This window comes from Falco punctatus (genome assembly GCF_963210335.1).
Source record: "Falco punctatus genome assembly, chromosome: 2".
Classification (NCBI taxonomy): domain Eukaryota; kingdom Metazoa; phylum Chordata; class Aves; order Falconiformes; family Falconidae; genus Falco; species Falco punctatus.
In genome coordinates, this window is record NC_137581.1 from 116,781,966 (window position 1) to 116,804,448 (window position 22,483).

Genomic DNA, 22,483 nt, shown 5'->3' on the forward strand with positions numbered 1-22,483 from the left:
TGCTCCCTCCCACAATCCGGCTGGTGCAGGCAGTGCTTGCACTGAATTTGGTCTCCATTAGAGGATATCAGCTTCTACTGGCTACGAACAGGTACCTGAAAATGATGGTTCAACATTTTTTTCAGCTCTTTTGTGTTTTAACTCCCTAATTGGAAGGACAGTATACAGGGAACATTTTGCTTCTGTTTGGAATGCAAAATATGCAGCGCTGGTTTCTGCAATCAAATCCCCAAACCGACGCATGACAGTCATGATTCCCAACTCCCCTGCTCGGCAGATTGCTGCAGTATATCCCTACAAGGTAATTATTTGCACCAATCATTTGCCAAATTGGCATGCAAGACATTTGGAAGAAATATGCTTGGCTGAGAAGATAGGGTTTAAACACTTTGGGGTTTTTTTCCAAAACTTTTAGTTTTTTGGGGGGGTTGTTGCAGCCTGTTACGTGGCAGGTAACAGAAATAATTGCTTTGGTAAGCATGCTGGTTTACTATGCGTTAAACGCTCAGCAATTAATTTATTGAAACATAATTACTGTGCAGGCAGTCTTCTTTCATTATCTATTTTTAAAAGCAAAGCCTATTAGTACGGCTGCCTTCCTCCTCTCATCTCTGCTTTCTTTTTCTGGTCTCTGCAGCGGCTGCAGGAGGCACTCAGAGCGGCCAGGCTCCGGCTCAGGATGCAGCGTGGTGCCGGGGGCCAGGACCAGCGAGGCCAGGTCCATGTCACCCCCCAGCAGGCTGCGGTACCCATGCAGCAATTCCCTGCCTTGGCTCTGTTCCCCTTCCACGCCTTCCCGTTCCATTGCTGTGGGGAGCAGCGTGCTGCGGTCCAGGTAAAGGTCCGAGAGGAATGTTTTGCTGTGCTCCTGTAGGAAGCTTGCCTCCTGTCAGACTCCTGATCTTGCCTGCTGAAACACCCTCCAGGACCTGGGTCTGAAGCTCCAGAGGAGCTGAGCGCATTTCTCCCTGACTCTGCCTGCTCTGCGGACAGAGGATTTTGCACCAGCATTCATGCTAAAAGTAATTTTACATCATTTACATCACTTCAGTAAGAGTATGGCATTTTGTGCATTATATAAACCAATTCACTTAATCCTTTCACCACACCCTCGTTACGCCCGGAGGTGTCAACACACTCTCCAGTTCTCTGTCTCCATGAGGTAATTCTTATCTCATCATAGCGATGTTCCAGAGTGTGTTGAATAACCAGGACTAAAAATGAACGTTTTTAATGGAATTAGGAATATCACACAAGTTGGAAATTAATTCCTAGTTAACTCACTGATCTAACAGGGAACATAAGTGCATTTTTAAGTTTGCGAGTCCTACTGAACGCAAAAAGATTATTCATGTGATTAATGTTTAGGTGACTTGTCAGAGCAGAACGTAAGATGTAGGATATGTATTTGGACCCAACTCAGAAAGATACTTAGAAACGCAGCTAGCTGTAACCTATGAAACACTAAGCGCTTAAAAGACCACCGAAGGTCAGAAGGAAAAGGAAGATCCTATGATGGCCAAATCTGCCATCTGGGTTTTTCTCACACACCTCTGCACAATCTTACAACGGGTTTAATAACCCTGGTGTAACAGCTTTACACAATTTGAAGAAATAAGAGGAAATCATCAATAAAAATAACCACAGCAGCAGCAATAATAATAATAATAAAAACAACAACAATAATAATAATATCATCATCATCCTTCTTCCAAAGGGATAGTGAGGAAGCTTTCTCTACCCTTGAAGATCACAAACAGCTACAGTTAAAAGTTGAAGAAGCAGGTGAATAAAGAAAACAAATTCTACTTATGGAAGACAAAGAAATCAAAGGCATTTATTTATGTGCAATGTAAGATCTAATATGTCACCTTGCCGCCGCATTGGTGATTATTTTCAGACTGCTGGGATTACGGATCAGCTTATCCAGGATGCTGACAATCTGCTCAAACTTGGGTCTGTTGTTCCTGTCTTTCTGCCAACAGTCCAGCATCAGCTGATACAAGGCAGCTGGGCAGTCCATGGGAGGTGGCAAGCGGTACCCTTCATCGACAGCCTTAATCACCTGCACAAGGAGAAAAGTTTAAAGGCACTTAAATCAACTTGTTTTTATCAGTTCTGGGAACCACATTAACATGGACATTCTGTGTTTAAACAAATGTGTTTATCCACTAATTGTCTCATTGTGCAATGCCTCTGGTTTATCTGCAAAGTAAACCAGGCAGTAAATTAGGCATACAGCAAGAGGAGTTCAGATACAGTATGTGACTTTGAGGAAGGTGAATCTTGAAAGGATCTCCAAAACTCACACTCGATTGAACTAAATCCATAAACAAAAGCTACAGGTAGTAAGGTGCTTGCTTAGCTATGCCAGGCGTCCGAGGTCTGGAAAATCTCTCTTCTGAGCACCCTCAGCACATATGCTTCCCATGCTCTCCAGTGGACGCTGCACTTGGAGGAAGCCGACCTGCCCTCTCATGGGACATCCTGAACTGACAGACAGAACATCTTGCAGGTGATCTCACAGGGCAGGAAGATATTTTTAAAAGTTACTGTGAGGATAACTGTACATTTCCTACAAGGCAGTGCAGCCCCAATTTCTTTCTCATTTCTCTAGACTGACAAAATTTGTCTAGATTATCTATCATTTGTCTAGATTGAAAAGAAAAATAATTAACCTGTTTAATACAATCTTGTGACTAAGGTATAATACCTCTTGAGCAGTCCTACAATATATATTGCACCGGGAATAAAACCCCTATGTATTCTAGAGTAGAAAATGGTAAAGCCATATTCCCTTAATGTTTTTTTTTGTTTGTTTGTTTGTTTGTTTGTTTTTTTTTAATCTGGATCAGTTAAATCAAATTCTGGGTCAGAACAGGAATAGGAAAACAACCCATAGTTTATGCAGCCATGAAGCAGAGGCACATAAATAGGTTAATCCTTCTGTTTCTAATTTTATTGGGATATTATTAACAGTATTCCACTGGCACATCAGCCTACATAACACGATTCGTTCACCCCCACAAACAATAGACACCCCCCCACCCCGGTCTGTGGCTAATTAAAAGAAATACATAGTTTTCTGCAGAGGCTTGGGTGCCAGAGGTACTGATTGGAAAGGAAGCTTTCTTCTCTTTTTCCTTGTTTAACATAAAGCGGTATAGAAAATGTCTGACTACAGCTACACTACTGACTTTTTTAAATTTAGTACCAGTAAGAATATATACCAACCCCTCGGAAAATTTATTTGTGTTAGTGAAAGTACTTCAGAAAATTCTGTTCATAAGTAAGTCCTGTGGAATAAATCTAGGATTAATAAAACAACAGAAAAAGAATCCAAAATAGCTGTAATAAAAATCTTATTTGGGGAAATGTTATGCTTCTTACAAAAATATTGGGAGAGATCCATGAATCATTTGGATTGCAGGCTTGGATATTTTACTAATGTTGCAAAGAAGCCTGTATTGGAAATCTTCTAATCAGATCGCTCTACTTCTCTATTTTATCCGTTGATTACTTCCAGAAGTATTTTGGTTTCATTAAACTCTTAGTAGAAATGCTTTGCTTCTTTTTTTCACAAGAACCAAGAGCAATTTATTCTGTGTATTTGACATTTACAGAAAACTTCTACAGAATATTATACAAGTGGAACCAAAGGGGATCAACAGAAATTTAGGAGGGTTTTCTAACAATAAGCTACGGAATGTAAAAGGCAATGACCTCATTGCAGTGGAATTGTTGGAGTCATCCTACAGAAAACCACCAGCGTGATAAAATTCTCTAATAAGGTTCCTTCAGAGGTCCAAAATACCCCGCTATAAAGATGTTGGCTTTTTTTTAAAGTTCATTAGAACTTTCACTTGACAATGGAGATTTGGAGATTTTCATTTCTACATCTTATTCAATGTCAACATCAAAAACTCAGAGCCACCGGGTTTCGTTATGCTCCACTTCCTTTCACAGCTTGATCCTTTATTTGAGAACATAACTCAGATAACAATATACTCACATCCTGGTTGGACATTTCCCAGTATGGTCTCTCTCCATAAGACATCACCTCCCAGAGAACAATCCCGTAGCTCCACGCGTCACTGGCTGATGTGAACTTCCGATACGCAATGGCTTCTGGTGATGTCCATCGGATAGGAATCTTGCCCCCCTAGGGAGCAAAACAAAATAAAAGTCCATTTGACTGTGACACAACAAATATAATTTTGCATGATTATTTTATCTCTGCGATTCTCAATTCTATTGGTGTAAAACCCAAAGTTGGAAAATGCTATCGTCATTTGTTGGGAAAGCGTCTTATATGCTATAAAATACATTATAGTGCAAAATCTACTGAAGCTATGTAGTATAGTACACATCCTGTATGCATCTACATATCTGTACATATATATATTTTTATGCATAGCATAATATTCACAGGTAATAAAGGTAAATTATGAATGGTTGATTTTCAGTTATAAAATATTTGGGAACTGGCAAGACAGTCACACATCATTAAAGAAGAAAAAGCTACTACGAGCTCCTTGCTCATATCCTAGATCCTTTTGCACAGCACTACAGGGCTGGATTCGGGCATTTCTAAGGCATTTCAAGTGAACCCCCTGTCGGTGTGGAGCCTGCACAATTTAATCGTGTTTTCACCCCATGTTCTCTAGGACGTTCAAGGAAAATGAGGGACCATGGTGTTGCTCTGTTCCACTGATGCCAAGCCTCCAATCGCACAGGGCAGTGACCACGACCACATGCACAAATTCCCCTTTCCAGCGCCACCACAGACAGTCACAGAAAGATGTAAACGGGGTCATCTGTGCAGAGGGGACACTGCAAAACCATCACCTGGGGAAATGGTTTTAAACATTTTTTACAGTCACAAGAGAAGCAAACCATCATTAAATGATGTAAACTTGAAAAGAATTGCAGCTACCATTGCAATTAACATCACAGTTAGGGGAACATCTCTCTTCAATTACAGCCACCACTTGGTGCCATAAGTCAAATTAGGAAAATGCACACAAGCAGCCTCAGGCTGAGCTTCTGCAAGATGAGAATTAGAGGAAAGAGACAATTTCCAGTAGTGCCAGCTTTGGCAGAGGTTTTTAAGACTCCGATTCGTGAGTCACATATGAGAAAACAAAGTTCTAAAAGACAGAGGTGCAGAACTTGTTCCTTAAGATAATTCTACAGCGACAGGACAAGTGGTAATGGTTTTAAACAGAAAGGGCGTAGATTTAGATTAGATATTAGGAAGAAATTCTTTACTATGACAGTGGTGAGGCACTGGCACAGGTTGCCCAGAGCAGCAGCTGTGGATGCCCCATCCCTGGCAGTTGGATGGGGCTTGGAGCAGCCTGGGCTGGTGGAAGTTGTCCCTGCCTGTGGCAGGGGGTGCGGAATGAGATGGTCTTTAAGGTCCCTTCCAACCCAAACCATTCTGTGATTCTACAATTCTATGAATATATTTGAATACAGAAAACTGAGAATTTAAAGAGGTTTCCAGTTCCAGGGTTGCACAACACGTACAAGGATATATTCTGAAGATTTCACACTAGACTATCTATTGAAGTTACCTCTGCAACCCCCATTAGGCTACAGTTATGTGCCTATGCTCACAATAACCTGTGTGGGAAGGGAGTGCTCTAATTTCCACTGAATAACCAGGAAGAAATAAAACGTAAAGATATGAATGCTTTGCCTACACTTTCATAAAGCCTACCTGCACTGAGGGTGACGGCCAACTGCAGCTTAACTGGCTTGGTTAACAACAGAAATGGGAAATTAGTGTTAATTAGAGACCTAAATACACTGGAGCCAAAGCACCTGCAATTTCATGGCTGATATTGCAGGAATTAGACTAAATATAAGCAACACAGGCAGGCCTGACTCTGGCTACAATTTAGACCTCCAAAATGCCACTAGGTATGTCTTAGAGGCTTGGCAAAGGATCGAGAAGGAATCTATCCCGGCATACAGTTTTTATGGATCCCACACTATTTAGCAGACTGCCTACCTTAACCAAAAGACAAAACTTCATTGCACACACAACCCTTAAAATTAAGTAAACACCAAATTTCAGCATTATTTGTGGACCAGCAAAGAGGACATACAAAATAAAGAGTAGTATTTAAAACCCTGCTCCATCACAGAAGCCAGCGCGGAGAGCCTGATGCCTCTCTCTCTGAGATCTGTAAGATGATGTTCTTTCGTACAAGAAGTACATCGTATTTTCTATTCATTATAAGTTTATTCACAATTCCCGGTGCTGCTCCGTAACAGTACAGAGAACCGAGAAATGATTTTGTTTTTCTCATACTCTATTGATTAGCAGTATTATACCTCCCTTACAAATGTCCAGGGTCCCTCAGCGAGCCAAAGGCACAGCCAAGAAACAAGGAAAGCTCTCCCGTGTTCCAGTGTTTTCACAACAAATCCACTTATGCTTTAAGATGTGTGGATGATAAAGAAATCAGTCCCACTTTTTCAACCTTTTCTTCTGCATGTTCTAGTAGACTGAACTTTGATTTCCAATAAAATATGTCAAAGCTGGCAGAAAGCCATATCCTAAATCTATACAAACAAAACCCCTCCACCACGAAATGAAAGAGCTTCCTAATTAAACATCTCCCACTTGTCCCACAGGCTCAGAAGCTGGCACAAGACCGAGTGGCCGGAGCACTGCCTGCCCGGAGGAGCGGGCGGGGGGAGCCTGGGCTGCAGGCTGAGGGTGCCAGCAGACCCCACAGGGCGCTCACCCACCACAGCCCATCTCAGCTGCCAGGACAAAACTGCCTCTGGGTTACTTGAGATACAAACTTTTAAAAAGGACTTTTAGAGTTTAGCCTCAACGCTGTGGACCACATCTGGAAAGGATCGTGTAGCTCGTGGGGCTGCTGGAGCCCAGGCACGAGGGACCAGCACCATGCCCCTTGGTGGGGTCTTCTGAGTTCCATCTGCCTGCCCGCGTTCCCGCAGGGACCAAGCCAGACCAACACTGGCGTTCGGTTTGAGATGAAATGTTTCATATTCCTGGCCAGGTGGAGAGTAAAAGAGGAAATTGTTGATCCTTGCTGCTTTGGACAATATCAGACAAGCCCCAAACTCCTCTCACCTCCGCTGATCCCTCCCCTTGTGCCCGGAGGCACCAGCGCTGCTGGGAAAGACTGTGATGGGAAAGAAGCTGAGATACAGAGCTAAGTGTCCTCTGTGGGCTCGTGGAAACACAGCCGGGCTGGGCCTCGTCCTCCAGCAGTTGCCTCGGCTGCACGTTGAATAGAGGGATGGCAGAACAGACATCTACAGCATGCCATGTAAGAAAGCCCTCAAGGCAGAGAGCAGAGATGGTGTTTGTGTCGCATCAGCATCAGGGCTGGTTCTGTGAAACCCAGAAGTATCATCTTGGAGGTTTCAGTATATTACTCTGAAAAATCTGAAATCCCATGTGTGGCTTCAGGCTCATGTTTAATTTCATGTGAAGATATGAAAACGGAGTGCTTCTTGCTGAACCCTAGAGAAATAATTGCCAGATATCACATGGAAAAATGTGCTCATGGCTAGAACATGAGCAATTTAGGTAAGGGCAGGAAATATCATGTTTGATAGAAGGTCTTTACCTTCATAATCTCATGGAAAAAGTCATTTAAACAGTTGGAGAAACACATTTACACAAAATGACATTAATTAGTCTCCTAACATTTCGGGACTGCTTTATTGCAAGGTAAGTAATATGACAAACTCAGTGAAAAAAAGTTCTTCTGGCTTTGTTTGTTTTAGTGAAAAGTGAATGTACATCACCCCTAGATTCCATTACAAAGAAGTAAATTCTCTTTTCTAAGCCTCAGCTGTAACTCTATACGAGCCTACAGATATATGTAGCATTACCATAAATGAGAGTAAAATAAGGAGAGTATTAAAATGTAGCTAAAAAAGAAATCAACTGTCACCGAATGAAGTATGAAACTATAATTTTGCTATTCTGCTCCCCAATTTCTCATAAAAATGTCAATCTCATCTTTGTATTTAAAAAGGGGACTTTGTTGACTCATATTTTGAATAATTTAAAGCAAGAACAGCAAAAAAAAAAAAAGTTCTGGTAAATAAATATTTTTTAGACAAATAGGCATTTTAACACAAAAACACTTTCCCCCAAAGGATTTATGCAACATTCACATTTTAGCAGATGTCCAAATATCAATATATGCAGAAAATCTGAAGAGCTGTATCAAAGTGAATGCATGGGGTTGTATTGCTGTTACCTTTGGAAATTATAAGGCTTGCTGTAATTCAGATTTTGAAATTAAGAAAAAACACCATAATCATTCCAGCATTGGAAAACCCCTTTTCACTTCTCTCAGCGATTTTTAAGAAATACACATCTCATTGGAACATGTATCACCTATTTCGTTTTCTACTTTGCCAGAGATCAGAATATTCTTTGCAATATCCTTTGCTAGGATCAAAGATACCTTACATAATTTACCTTTGCAGAAATTAATCCAAGCACTTACTCCTAGACCACAGAGCTGGAGCTGGGGAAACCAAGCTCCCATGCTTGTTTCTTTACTTGTCTCCTGGTTTTTAGCTTCTTTCCACAGTCTCCCAGTATTTACAATCAGTGTAATGATACCTGCTCGGTGAGCAGCTATGATGAAAGCACTAAGAAATCTTACTTGGTTTTGTTGTTAATTATGCACTGTATGCCCGCTAGGATTTCATGCAATTTAATCTTCTTTACCTGCTATCTCTGTTTCTTATCTTCCACTGGAAAATCAGAAACTCTTAATATTATTGGCTGGTATTACTGGGCTCCTACCCTTCAAAATTAGTATTATCGGGACTGAACATGTAAGACAAACTTGCTAAATGAAAAATCACTATAGATATGCCTAGGAAAAAGGTTTGTCCAAATCTGTTTGCTACAGGCTTATAAACAGAAATGTATATGTGCATGTATCAGTAGCTATTGGTAATATAGTTCCTGATTATTTTCTGAAGATAAATACAGGTTTTATATATTTTTGTCATGGCCTCCTTTTAAGGGTGTGTTCATCATGAAGCCAAAGAGGCTGCCTGAATTCGAGTAGAAAGAAAGCATTAGTGTTAGAAATTGCAGGAGTTTGTTATTGCAGCTCAAAATCCCAGGCAGTCGAGGTCAGAGAACACTCTTGGGGTTTGAATTTAGTGAGCCAGCAGTAACCTAAAGTTTTATCTGCTCTAGATGGAGCTGTGATTCCTACAGCATCTGGTCATTCAGTGTAATTCATCTAAAGGCAATGAAGTCCTCGATTTATTTCTAGCACGTCTGGCGCTCCAGCAGCAGGCAGCTGTTTCCAGGCCTCCATAACCCACTCCGATATTCCGATTTATAATCTGTTACAGGGCGACTGCCACAGGCACCTAAGCCACAGGCCTGCGGAGAGGAGAATCAAGAAAAATGGATTCTAACAGAATTATTAGAAGAACTTTGCAGGAAAACCTGAAGATAAAAGCCTGACATGCGTTCATTACATGAGGACTTAGGCTAGTTCAGGAGGTATCTTACCGGTACAGAACAAGATGGTGTCACGTGAGTGAGATGAGCCTGATGTACCCTCTTAAGCACCTGAAAAATTACCTGATGCTACTTGTTCATCCATTACTAATGAATATTTTACCTTGAAATTATCTCCTTGTTGAGCGGTAAGTGGTAACAGAACACCGTGTCTCTCCCTCGTGCTTACCAGCCAAGAGAAACTGTGGGGTTTTGGTTTCCATTTTTACCCCACCCTTCCAGACACAGCTTGCATTTTACCATCTTTTTTTGCAAATAAAGGGAATGAACGAACCACAACAAATCCCTGTCAAGCACCAGTGGCAATAGCACGTGCGTGAGCAATGGGACCCGTGTGCCCGTCCCTGCAGTGCAGAGCAGAGCAGCAGTATGGGGGGCACAGGCTGGCACAGCACTTGCCATCCAAGCCCAGGATTTTTGAATAATGAGAATAATAAATAAAGTGGATGGTGTTTTACAGTGAAATGTCATGAACACCGGTGATGTATCCAACTACCTGCTTAAATAGTCAAAGTTTGTCTACTGATTACCCAAATATTATGCCTTTGAGAGACATAATTACAGGCCCTCTACATGAGCGATGTCTGAAATTTACTTTCACTTCGTACTGTGTCATTAGTCCACCCACCTGTCATGCAGACATCTAAAAATAGTAAGAGTAAAACAGATCAATTTGACAATGACAATTTTAATACAGTCTTGGCCTTTCAATTAGAAGTGAGCAGGTACAGAGAACATAGATAATTACAGTACATCCCCTCTGGCATAAAGGGTCTGTCAAAAAAAAAAAAAAAAAAAAAATCCAAACACTCAGTCAGCTTGATTCACATGCTGGCTTCTGTTTCTGTAAGCAGGCAGACCACGGGTTGCCAAAAGCCTTTTGTAGTTATCGAGTCAGTGACAATAATTCAGGAGGTAAAAAATGACCCTGTCAGGCAGCAAAGTTTCCTTACAACTCCCGAGTCCCTGAAGCCCACATACGCACCTATGGTCTTTGCATTGTCCTTCAAAGCTCCTGTACAACAGTGCAAATATCACAGATTATATATCCCTATATACACATTATTGATATATGAAAGGATACATGTTCATATCCTTTAGGCAAAGCTTCAGACGCGGCTTCCAAGAGCAGCGCAGCACAGGATTTCACCCGTCAGTGGTGTGCACTGCAAGCCCAAAGGGCTGGCTGGGCTTCCTGGGGGCACACCAATCCCAAACGGCAATTACCAATTAAAGCAACGGAATTGTTCTCGGTCTTAGACATTTCCAGGCACAAAATAGGGGTAGAAGTGGAGGCTAAACAGACAAAACACCCATCTTTGCAGCTACCTTTATTAATTTCCCTAGTACCGCTGATATTAAACGGAGAACTGGGAGTGGGAAGAGGTGGAGGGGAGGCAAAAGTCTCTACCTGTTAATATAACATGCAATCTTTACTATTTGAATGTTTGAAACTGAGATTATAAATTGGATTTTTTTTATTATTATTTTTTTTTCCTTTCAGAGATCTTACTGAGTAGTTGTCATCTTTTAGTTGTAAAGGCAGGAAACTGTTTGGGATGATGTAATTATTTTAAAAAGTGGCAGTATTTTTATCCTGGTTTTGTCACATAATTACAGCTTGCAAAATGCACTCGGAGCAGCCTAGGAAATGGTCCTGTGTTTTGCGATCAGACAAAGCAGCAGGAACACGAGCTGCCCAGTTTTTCTACCAGTGGAGTGGAGCTCTGCTTTACACTCATGGTCCCCAGTTGTTTAAGCTGGGGATCAAACTCAGGGACACGCTCGCTGGACATAGATATGAGACTCACGTCAAAGGAAACTTGAGCAAAAAGGTGAAAAACCTTTTTTTCTCTCAGAGATTCTCTCAGAGACGAGATGTGGCAGAGGTATATCCAGCAACTACTTTTCAAGAAAATTAGATTTGTCCTAGATTGTATTTGAAGGTTTTAATTATCTGAGCATCCTCCTGCAGCAGTATCCATACATACCATAAATGCCAGATGGAGTTTACTGAACACAGATGATTACACTTTACAAAACAGTTTCTTGCCATCTGATTTCCCTATCTAAATGTAAATAGGCAGGTAGGCTTAGAAAATAGGTGGCAGAAGGAGAGGAATTAAAAAAAATATCCCAATATTGCACCTGGACATATGAATTTCACATGTAACACTGGCTGGAAACACTGACACCCTGCGCACCCCGGGTTGTGCTACCCACCTGTGGGTGTCAGTCGCTGGTGTACATTTAATTTTCAGGGAAGTGCCCTTCTCTTACAAAGCTGTGTGCTATGCCGTTGGATGGGAAGCTGATTTTTCCTCCCTATACAACTTCTTCTTCTAAGCTACCTAGGACTTAACAGTATCTTCAGCTCTTAATGCTAGTACACAGAATGCCGATAAAAATACTAAAGTAGAGATTAGTTTCCATGCCCTGATGAATTTTGAAATAAGAGAATTGAACTTCGAAGCCTGGCAGAGGTATGTGTCTGAGCAGAAGAACACATATTGGGGGTGGGAGGAGAAATAGAGACTTCTCACCCACGGAGATATTTACAGAAAGGGCATGTGCAAGAAATTGTATATAAATATGCTGTGCTCGGTGCTGGGGATTAGTATCCCATTTTGGGCATCACATTTAAGGAAAATGTACTTAGGTTGAAAAGAATTGGAAGGAGACCATCAGGAGCAGTAAGTTTGGAAAAAATTCTTAGAAAATAAAAGAATGGAGAGATGAGTGTGAAGGGAACAGCAATCTCCGTTCATGTAAGCAGCCGCTTTAAAGGGGAGATCGATCACCTGCCTGTGGGCAGCGGTGGTAGGACACAGAGTAATTGCCTCAGCTTGCAAGCGTACGTCCTGGGGGAGGGAGGTTAAGCACGAGACTAGATAAATACTGTATCTAAAACTGTTTACCTTGGGGACAGTTACACCCATTACTTTCACAGGTGTTTTTAAGAGGGCAGACAAGTATATCTGACAAGGCAATACACCGCCGGCTGAGCTACAGACAATTCATTTTTGAGGATATCTTGCACAATATTAATGATTTTGTGTGTATATATATATGTGTGTGTGTGTGTGTATATATATATATATATATGATTGCTGCACCTATACTGAGCATGAAAACTGGTTTCTCCTGCCTCCTGATATTAACCATGACAGACCTCTGCAGACAGTTTTCTAAGGCAGTACATATTGCGTATTTCTAACAACATGCCAAAGCTTATCAGAAGTCAAAGAAAGCACTGAAAGGTCAAAAAAAGAACAGTCGTTATGCCTATTAAGTTATGAAGGTATGATTGATAAACACGTATCTATAAATACACGTGTATGTAATGCGTACATAATGCATAAGAAACCAGCTAGGATTTCTTTACTCATTTGTCATGTTATATTATTTCAATCATGAAGCAGATAGCATGCAACTACCAGAGTCATGGATCGCTCCTCTCAGTGGCCAGGGATGAAGGAAGCCCTAGAAAACCCACACGAAGATTCTGCTGATACATTCTACTCTAACCCGGTTTGTACAGTGAAGAGGAGGCGATCGCTAGCATCAATGCAAATTGCGCTTGACTAAGAAACTGGATATTGATGTCACTTTTTCTAAAGTTAATAAAAGCCACTTGCAATATGATTAAAGTGAACAACCAGCCATCACAATAATAATAATATTATCGTAATATGGAATAATAATATGTAATATTTGCGTACACAGAATGAAATGCACGCCTGAAAGGTTTCCACAACAAAAGAGAAGTGCTATTCAAGCGAGAACAAGAGGTGCAGCAAAGCTGTTTGTAGGAGACACTGTGGCTTTCCTAAGGCTCTAAATCAACACCACAACTTGTGGGTAGTTTTTCAGGCAGGATGAAATTTAAAAAAGAAACATGTAACAGCCTACATGATGGGGAGTCCCCTATATGATAAAAGCTTCTTTGTCTCGGGACAAAACAGTCAGAGGTAACTCTCCTCCTTGATGTCATTACCTCTCCAGAAGATGGGTACCACTTTGTATATATCATACAAGAAGCAGGTTTATTATACATACTGTTAAAAAGATATATAGGTTTGTTTTTTTTTTTTTGCTTTACTCAATCTATTACTCAGTTAGGAGTACAACATCAGGTATAACAGACACACCCTCACAGAACAGTGATATCAGTATGCTCCAGTCAGACATGTGTCCCATCATACAAGAAAACACAAAAAGGTTACAAAAAAAACAAAAAAAAAAAAACAAAAAAAAAAAAGATTGCTGGGAAGGATTTTCTTTTTCCTGGGTAGAAGCTCAATCAGCAGTGTAACAAAACCTGCTCAAAGCACACATGAATTCTTTCATTATTGTGTGCCAAAACTACTCAGGCCTTAATTATGAGATTCACTCCTTTACACATCCAGCAAAAAGAAAATGAGCCAAGAATTCTGCATATTTTTTAAAAAAATAATCTACCAACAGAAACCATATTTTTTGCCTTCTATCTTCTCCGAGACATGAATTAAAAAAATAGCTGTGATGAGTGTAAGGTTTATCGAATATCTCTTGGCGTGCAGGACTGGACGGCCTCTGCAACACAGGGTATAAACCTTAGGGACTCCCCTCGGATTTCAGTCTAACTTTGTCACCACCAACAAGAATTTTAAAAGGATAAACAAAGACAGAAACTCACCCTTGTGGTGTAAGCAGCTTCTGGGTCATCTTCCAGTACACGAGAGAGACCAAAATCTGAGACTTTGCATACCAAGTTGCTATTAATGAGGATATTACGAGCAGCTAAATCTCGATGGACATAACCCATATCTGACAAATATTTCATGCCAGATGCGATCCCTCGAAGCATGCCTACTAGCTGGATGACTGTGAACTGGGCATCATGTTTCTGGAAAACATTTGAAATGTCATTTCAGAGATTGCTCTTGTTCCTCTTTGCACAGAATTTTTGATAAAGACCCTGGAAGCTCCTCAAGTGAACAGCTCGTGAGTCAGGGGTTACAATTTACATGTCACACATGGAACTACTTGGATCCGTGGAGGACAATTTCCTAATCAGCTGAGGGAAGGGGGCAGATTTTCAATTCAGATAAAAATTCATTTTTCCCATTCTTGCTGTCATCAGAATTTTAATTTCCTAGATGGGAGCTGTGTGAAAGCAGCACATAAATCCAAGTTGTGTGTGCTCCTGAGACTGGAGAGTCAGGACTTGAGAGAAACATGTCCAGCTTCCCTGAAAGGCCATAGGAATTGTTAGTGAAAATCCCAGCCTTACCCAATGGACTAATGAAAGTTTTCTATTACACAAGCATATATTTATTTATTTTTTTTAACAAAATCAAGTGCCGATCTGATTCAGTGGCTTTCAAATTCCATTAAATTTAAACTCATTCCTCAGAATTTTTCTCAACTTCAGGAACACAAAAATCACTTAAACACACTGTGACTTAGCCTAGAAACCAAGAGTAGCATATATTTCTAATTGCCTACTTTTAGACACATGCTTTAAATCCCCCAGCTCTTACTAATGCTGTTTGTTAACGTCTAGCTTTGATACTGATATATAGATACACAGACGGCAGGACTACAGTACGCCCTGGTGCAGCTCTCAAATGAATTCCCCGGTGCTGGAGATGTATCATCGTGGGCAGCTCTCCAGCTCTTCCTGCTGCTTCTTCCAGAGTTTTATTAAATGCATGGGAGCTGGCTCTGCCATGTGGGGTAAGCTCACATGCATCAGTCCGCAAGACTGATTGCGTTTATTCCAATTTTGATTAATATACTTAGGGGCAATATTAGCACTGTAAACACTAGACAGATATACGACACAGCAGATGCTTAAGGAGCCTCTCAGAATTCCCTTTCATGAAGAAATTAATTATTATAAACGACTCATAGCAGTTCCCTGTTATGAAACCTTCTTTAACTAGAGCCAACACAAGAGCATCTATATAGACTCTGGGAAAGATTTAGCTGGAAATCAGAAGAAGGTTTCTAACCGTGAAAGGAATCAGATGCTCAGATAGCCTCTCAATAGCACTGGGGAAAGCAAACCAACTAGTTTTAAAAGACATTTATAAAAAAAGATTGCATTGCCTGAGCTGCCTTGTGATATTAATGAGTCATAAGGTTCTTATCTATGTTTCAACACAACAGTGGAGGAAAAAAAAAAAGAAAATCACACTCTAATGAGCGAACAGGCCAAACAACTGCTTTGTACAGTCAGAAATTACCCTCCTCAGAGCTTTCTTCAAGGATTTTAAGCCTCAACAAAATATATATAGTTCAGTACAGACATATTTCATTCAGATATATTGACACATTATTTATATGTATTTTACATGCTCCACTGGACATCATAACATATATAGTACATACTGAAATGAAGGTTGACAATATATCCCCTTTTGGGGTTAAACATCTACTTCAGTGTTATGAATTTGGGGGATAATGTCATTCAACCGTGGCAGAACCAAAGCAGTCTCCCAGCCACAGCTGAGTTTGCCCTAACAAATTAAAATTAAACTAGTGTTTCCCCTCAGATGGGATTTCATTTCTGCTACACTTCTTGTTTTGCCACAAGTAAATCTTGGTGACACAGGGAGCATTCAAATTTTTTTAGGCTCACTACCAACTTTGACAGAAAACAAAGATAAATCAACAGCAGTATTAGTATGTCCAAGGTTGGGGAAAGAAAACAGGCCAAGAAAGTTTGCTAGCAAAACGTTTCTGACACCCTTAGGTATGGGGTTAGTTTCTAAATTTTTCATATTTAGGGAAACAGCTCTTGGCTCAGTACTGTTGGTTTAATGATAAAATTTTCACAAATCTTTTGGAAATTGCTTGGTAGGACATGCAGGCCACCAACCAATAAGCCTAACTGCATTACAGCGGCAGTTCAGCCCTCAGGAAAACATTTTTGTGTGCCAGAATGTTATTTTGGTTTTGTTTAGTTTTTTATCGATGCAACATTCTAAGAAAACCAATATTTTTGTCATTCCGGACTAATGCTTACTGTCAGCAGTCAAAATGGACTAGTGAATCCATGCCTGGCTTTCTAAGCACATCGTGATGCACACAAAACCAAACGGAAATAATGAAATATCAAGCGACAAGAGCTGATGATGAATCAAACAAGAGTGGCAGCAAATTCATAACAAATTCAGAACAAGAGGCCGTTCTGTACCATCCGGTTTTCTGTTGCACTTACCCGCAGGAAGCTGTCCAAGGAACCGTTTTCCATATATTCAGTAACAATCATAACCGGTTTACCTACAAACAGATTACAGGGGTCAGGCATCTAAAGTGAATACGTAACGAACAGTAAAAACAGCATTTCCCAAGTGTGCCCATATTTTCCAAACCCTGAGGATAATTTTACATTTAGAAAGCAAGCAAAAGATGCGTGGGCAAAAGCAGCTCCGTCCACAACGTAATTATGATTCCACTGACATCAGCACAAGTACAGTCATGTCAGGATAAACAGATTGGATTTTAAGCAGCTCAAGTCCCAAGAAACAAAGCAAAGTATCCTGTATTTTCAGTGTACAGCATCTTATCCATCACTGCTGAATATTCTGTACCTAACTGTTGAATTCATGCAGTGAAGCTGGTGTATTCTGCCGTGCATTTTCCCCCAGGTTCCCTCTAGGAAGGGAACTGGGCACTTGCTGGGCAGGGAGCCGCAGTTTCTCTCGAGGTGCCGTGCTCTGCACGAGCACAGTCAACAAGTTCCTCAGATACTACTCCAAGGGAGAGAGTAAGTAGCACACGTGGAGGCACTAGCCCTCAGGGGGGTATTCACAAGACGCTTAAACTACTGAGCTGCAGGCGCAGGATAGAAGTAAGGGAGGACACTGGGAAGAAAGCCCCCCTGCACGGCTGGGGGTTAGCCCTTTTTCCAGGAGCCCTGCCTCCCTCTGCATCGCAGTGGCTGACAAGAGGAACCCCCCCTCCCACCAAGCACATCGTAGCGATGCATCCACTGGGCAGTGGCCAGCTCTAAGGGAACAGCCCTGCATCCTTGAAAAGCCTCTAATATTTTTCAAAGCTTGCCCACGCAGGTTCAGATCAGTTTTTGAAACCATTCTCTCTACCCTAAGGTATTTTGTAACACGACCAAGCTTTTATATGCAACTCTGACATGCTGGAGAGAAATGCATACAAAAATTAATGTCATTACAGTGAAGTTTCCAGACAAAGGTCAGTGCCCTGCTAATATTTTACCATCATATGGATTGTATTATTTCATAATATTTTCTAAAGCTTGGTTTATTTTCTCTTTGTGCTAGAGAGAAAGGTGGGTGAAAGCGTGAAGTTATTTCAGGCGATGAATTATTATTTCACATATAATGCAGGAAGGCATCTGACCACAAAAGCATGACGAAGGCCTGCATATTGTATAGCGGTCATGGTGATATTTCAGCTTTTAAAATTGAACAGCATGAGGCTTGAAAGAGGTACCCAGTATAATTAAAAGCGAAAAAAAGCCATTAAAAAATCAAAGTAAATGGTAACAACTCCTTTTCTGTTTGTTTTTCAGAAAACACAACTTTTACCAAATAGAAATTCTTCAAAGGGATATATTAATTTCAAAGAATGAGTTTAATATAATGAGAAGAGAATCCTTTGCCCTTTTCACATGGATTAATGGGTTAAAATATCTTCTTTCTGCTGTGTGAATGATGTGTTATACTATGGGAGTCACACTAATGGGGTATTGACAATACCCCATAATAATAGGAAAAATGCTTTAATCAAAACATTAATCTTAAATTATATAGGATATGGTGCAGATAAAAGACCTAACAATGTAAAGTCTCAAAAAAAAAATAACCCACCCAAAACAAAAGAACCCAAACCTGTTGCTTGCTCACTCCTTTTAGCAAGAAATACGCAGTGCAAGGAAAAGTAGCTAACTTACACTGTGTGTAACGTCAACCCAAAGGTGTTTCTTGTAACACACAGAAAATGCTGCTGGATGTTTTGAGTAAACGCCATGTACTGATGGGGCTATCCAAAACTCTCTGTGATAAATCCACATACTTGGAAACCAGGAGACAGTTGCCTGTTTTTTGTATAAACTCTGGCAATTTTAGGACATGTCAGAAGGCTGAAATTAGAGTAAGAAGATACGCCTTTCAAATTATTAAGAGAGCATCCTCCTGACTTGCTCACCCAGACTCCGAAAGCCCCAAGTGCAGGGTTTCACTCTCATGCAGCTGGGAACGTGTCCATAACAAGAAGCATATGCTCTGAAGGAGCACGGGGCGCTTTTAAAAGAACATTCTGCATTCATTTATCAAAGCACAGCCGTTTATACATGATAACAACTTGTGTCAACAGTGTTGCCGAAATTTATTATACTAACAGGTTACAAATTGCTGTAAATTATTAATAAACTAAGCAGAACATGCACGCTGGTTATTAAGACTACTGCCTACAGCGCGCCCAGGAGACCGGTCGAGCGGCAAGAAAAGGCAGAACAGAAATCAGCGTGAAGCAGGGGAACAATCCTGCGCTGGGGCAAAGGGCTGAAGCTGTATCTAGTGGGTGCACCCCCTTCGTGCTGCTGGTGGGTTGTCCCACCCGCAAACCAGGGCCACCCCAGCTCCAGAACTTCTCAGACCAAACGGTCTCGTCATAGGGATGGTGGCAGTTGCAGTTATTAGGAGTCGCTTCAGAAGATCTGCTCAGTATGAAAAGCTAAAGCATGGCTAAGGGGCGCCTGTCGAAAAAATGTGGTTAATGAAGAAAAGGTCATATTGCCTGTGCCTGCATTGAGAGCCATCCAGCAAATGCTCCACAGGCTCGCTACTGACTGTACATCAACTAACGCTTTTGAGTGAGATTTAATACCTACCATTAAGAAGTATGAACACTCGCTAACTTGTTATTACAGTATATTGCTTTGGTTTATAAATAATAATAATAATAAAAAAACCACACCACCAACAAACCCCACAACCTTCTTACCCTTCTACCACCCTACAGAATGTTAAAGCAAATAAATGATTACTTGAGTGTATGCCATATAATTTTACCCAGTAAAATGGATACAAATAGTTCCCGAGCTGTTTCCTCAGCTCCTATACCCGAGCTATGCGGAAAGGGTGCTGTATCCCTGAGGCTTTCATTGACTTCAGCTGGGAATATTCAGTGCTTGCTCTCTCATACTGACATGTGATAGGCAGCTGGCACTCCCAGCCCCCCCAAAACAGACAGCAGGCTGCTGTGAATACAGCTGAGTAGCAAACTTTGTAATAGTCACTTACACAGAATACAGACAGAATTAGTAATGCACATTCAAAAGCAATGCACAAATTCCTGCGTGCACAGCAATTAAATTCTTTTCTCAAGTGCCACAGGAATACAAAATGTAACAAAATAGATTTTAGCTCAGCTGTGTCCTGACTGATGCTGACGTTTCAAGTAATTTTGGGACTGCAAATCTTGTTCTGACTGTACAAAGCGTGTGTCATTAAAAAGCAGGAGATAACTTGTATTTGTACAGGCAGCCCTGGCAGCCCTTTCCTAATGGAACCGCGAGACCTAAGCTGAAGCGTGACTTCTTTATTATTTAAATCAGCAAAACAGACTCATGAATCACACCTAGAGAAAGCATTATTATTGTAATTCTGTCTCCTCATAACACCAAGGGGTTTAAGTACACTTCACTAGTTACTTTTAGACATATTCCTGTGGTTATTTTTTCTTTCATATAAGTTGTTGCAGTAAGCTATGAAATTCTTCCATACCTATCCATGCTTGTAAAAGCTTGAATCATGCAATTTTAAAAAAAGATTCCTGAAAACCAATAAACCCACCCACTTCGCAACAAAGTGTTTGGTATACTTCTGCCCAGTTAAAACTGGAAATCTCCTCAGCGCATTCCAAGCTGTTCACTGAAATGGCAAGAGGTTGCTTTGCCAGCAGAGTCCTCTAGGATAACTAGGAGATATCCTACTGATTTTTCCACTCCCCTGAAAAATCTCAGAGCATTCCTGGTTATTTTTTTTCAGAACACCTCATATAAAATCTTATTGAGCTCTCACATCTGATCATCAAATTTTTATCACATTATGCTGCAATGGAAGTTTAGAAAGTGTAGCTGAAGTCTCTGAATTTATGTGTCACAGAACAAGCCCATTTTGGTGCTTCACGCAACCTCACTCTTCTACTACCAACTATTTCTGCCCTTCCACCTCCAAGTGGAGGACAAGCAGCAGCACAAGCAACGAGAGCCAGAACTTGCCTAAATGGGGCAGCATCACCACCACCAAATCCCACCAGCTGCTCGAAAGGGGAAGAGCAGGTAGGATCTGGGTGGCTTTGAGGAGCTGCCGTGGCCGCCGTGGGAAAGCTGGGTGGCAGCTCAAAGACCAAGGCCACCGTTCAGGAATTCCTGTTACAAACCTGCTGTTTGCCAGCTTAACAACAGGGGAGCTGGAAAGGGTTCTGCAAGTATGTTACTTTTCCAGGAGGGTACCGCACGTGGATAGAGGTTTCAACTACTTTTTTGGTCACAAAAAGAGAAGGTGATTTGTTACCGTAAACATAGACAAAAATATGCTTTAACAAAAAAAAAAAAAAAAAAAAAAAAAAAAAAAGAAACAAAAACTGGAAGAAAAAAACCCAAAAAACCCAACAAAGCTACTCAAACAAAAAGGAAAAAGAAAGAGAGAAAAAGAAAAACAAGAAGAGAAGAGACAAAAGAAGAGAAGAGACCACAAAGCGCAAACCCATAACAAAAACACCCAAAGGCAGATTTAGAAAATATCGATTAGTAAAAGTACACGTATTATCAAAGAAATAAAATCAAATTTACTGCTGACAGCTTCAAGCCCCAAGATTTTTATTTTCCTGAGATTTTACTAAGAAGTATAAATTCTGGAGGATCAGGATCTTTAAAATGCCTCATACTGGTACACACTGAGTATCACAGCCAGTGTTTTCCCTGCATGAAAACCATGTTGGAAAAAATCTGGACTTATTAATTTACTAGTATCTGTTGCTGTAGCCAGGTGGGCTGTTCATTAATTTGCGCTAAAGATAAAATCTAATGATTTAGTTGCAAGCAGAACACATTGCTTCAGTGCAATTAGGGAACCTTAGGACATCAGACTCCACGGCTCCTAACAGATTATCAGCCACTGCCTCTTGGCCACTTCGTAGCAATTTGTAGCTCTGGAGTTTATTAAACCTGCTACTTTATTACTGAGCTGCAGTGTTCTACAGAAATGCTCCTTTTCCCCCCAAGTCCCCTGTATTTTTATTCCCCAATTTCTCCCAGCTCGTCAAGCCAGGGCAGTGTTTCTAAGCTCCCAGCAGCCGGAGAGCAGCAAGGCAGCGAAGGTCCTGCAGCTGCGTGGTGGGCAAGACCCTCGACCACCACCAATGTGTTGTTGGATCCTGCAGCGTGGGTTTGGCTGGTGCATTCACATGGGTAATTTTTTTCCTGATTTTGAGGAAATACAATATATGCTGCGAAAGCCAAACTCTGTGTTTCTGCTGTCATCTCTTTTGAAGGATATTTGGTACATATTGACAGGGTTATGACATATACATTTCTGGAAGGGTTTGGAGAGCATAAACGTGGGTGATTCTGGTTTTTATTTGCTTTTGCTCTGTCTTGAGAGATCAGCAAATCACAGAATAAATTAGGTTGGAAGGGACCTCCAGTGACACATCCCATGCAAAACAGATGCCCCTGTCATCTCTTACTTTTAGTGACGACTCCCTCTAACCGAATGATATTAGGGTGGTCAAACTGTCCCATGATGCTGGCTTCTCCCAGGAAGTCCCTTCTCTGTTTTTCAGTGTAGCCAACTTTCAGGGTTTTGATAGCCACTGAAATTTCCTTCTTCGAAGGCAGCTTTAGGCGCCCACTGCACACTTCTCCAAACTCCCCTAAAAAAGTGGAAAAAT

The 22,483-nt window shown here is 41.0% G+C and overlaps 1 protein-coding gene across 2 annotated transcripts in view; it reads right to left on the reverse strand.

The window, feature by feature from the left end:
* EPHA3 (EPH receptor A3) overlaps positions 1-22,483 on the reverse strand; it is a 237,347-nt gene that overhangs the window by 16,810 nt on the left and 198,054 nt on the right. For both annotated transcript variants that reach the window (XM_080377011.1, XM_080377010.1), the window contains exons 11-15: positions 22,280-22,465; positions 16,767-16,828; positions 14,235-14,444; positions 4,013-4,162; positions 1,872-2,065 (exon numbers count right to left, since the gene is read on the reverse strand). In XM_080377011.1, the coding sequence (XP_080233137.1) occupies positions 1,872-2,065; positions 4,013-4,162; positions 14,235-14,444; positions 16,767-16,828; positions 22,280-22,465 (802 nt within the window). The remainder of the gene's footprint in view (positions 1-1,871; positions 2,066-4,012; positions 4,163-14,234; positions 14,445-16,766; positions 16,829-22,279; positions 22,466-22,483) is intronic.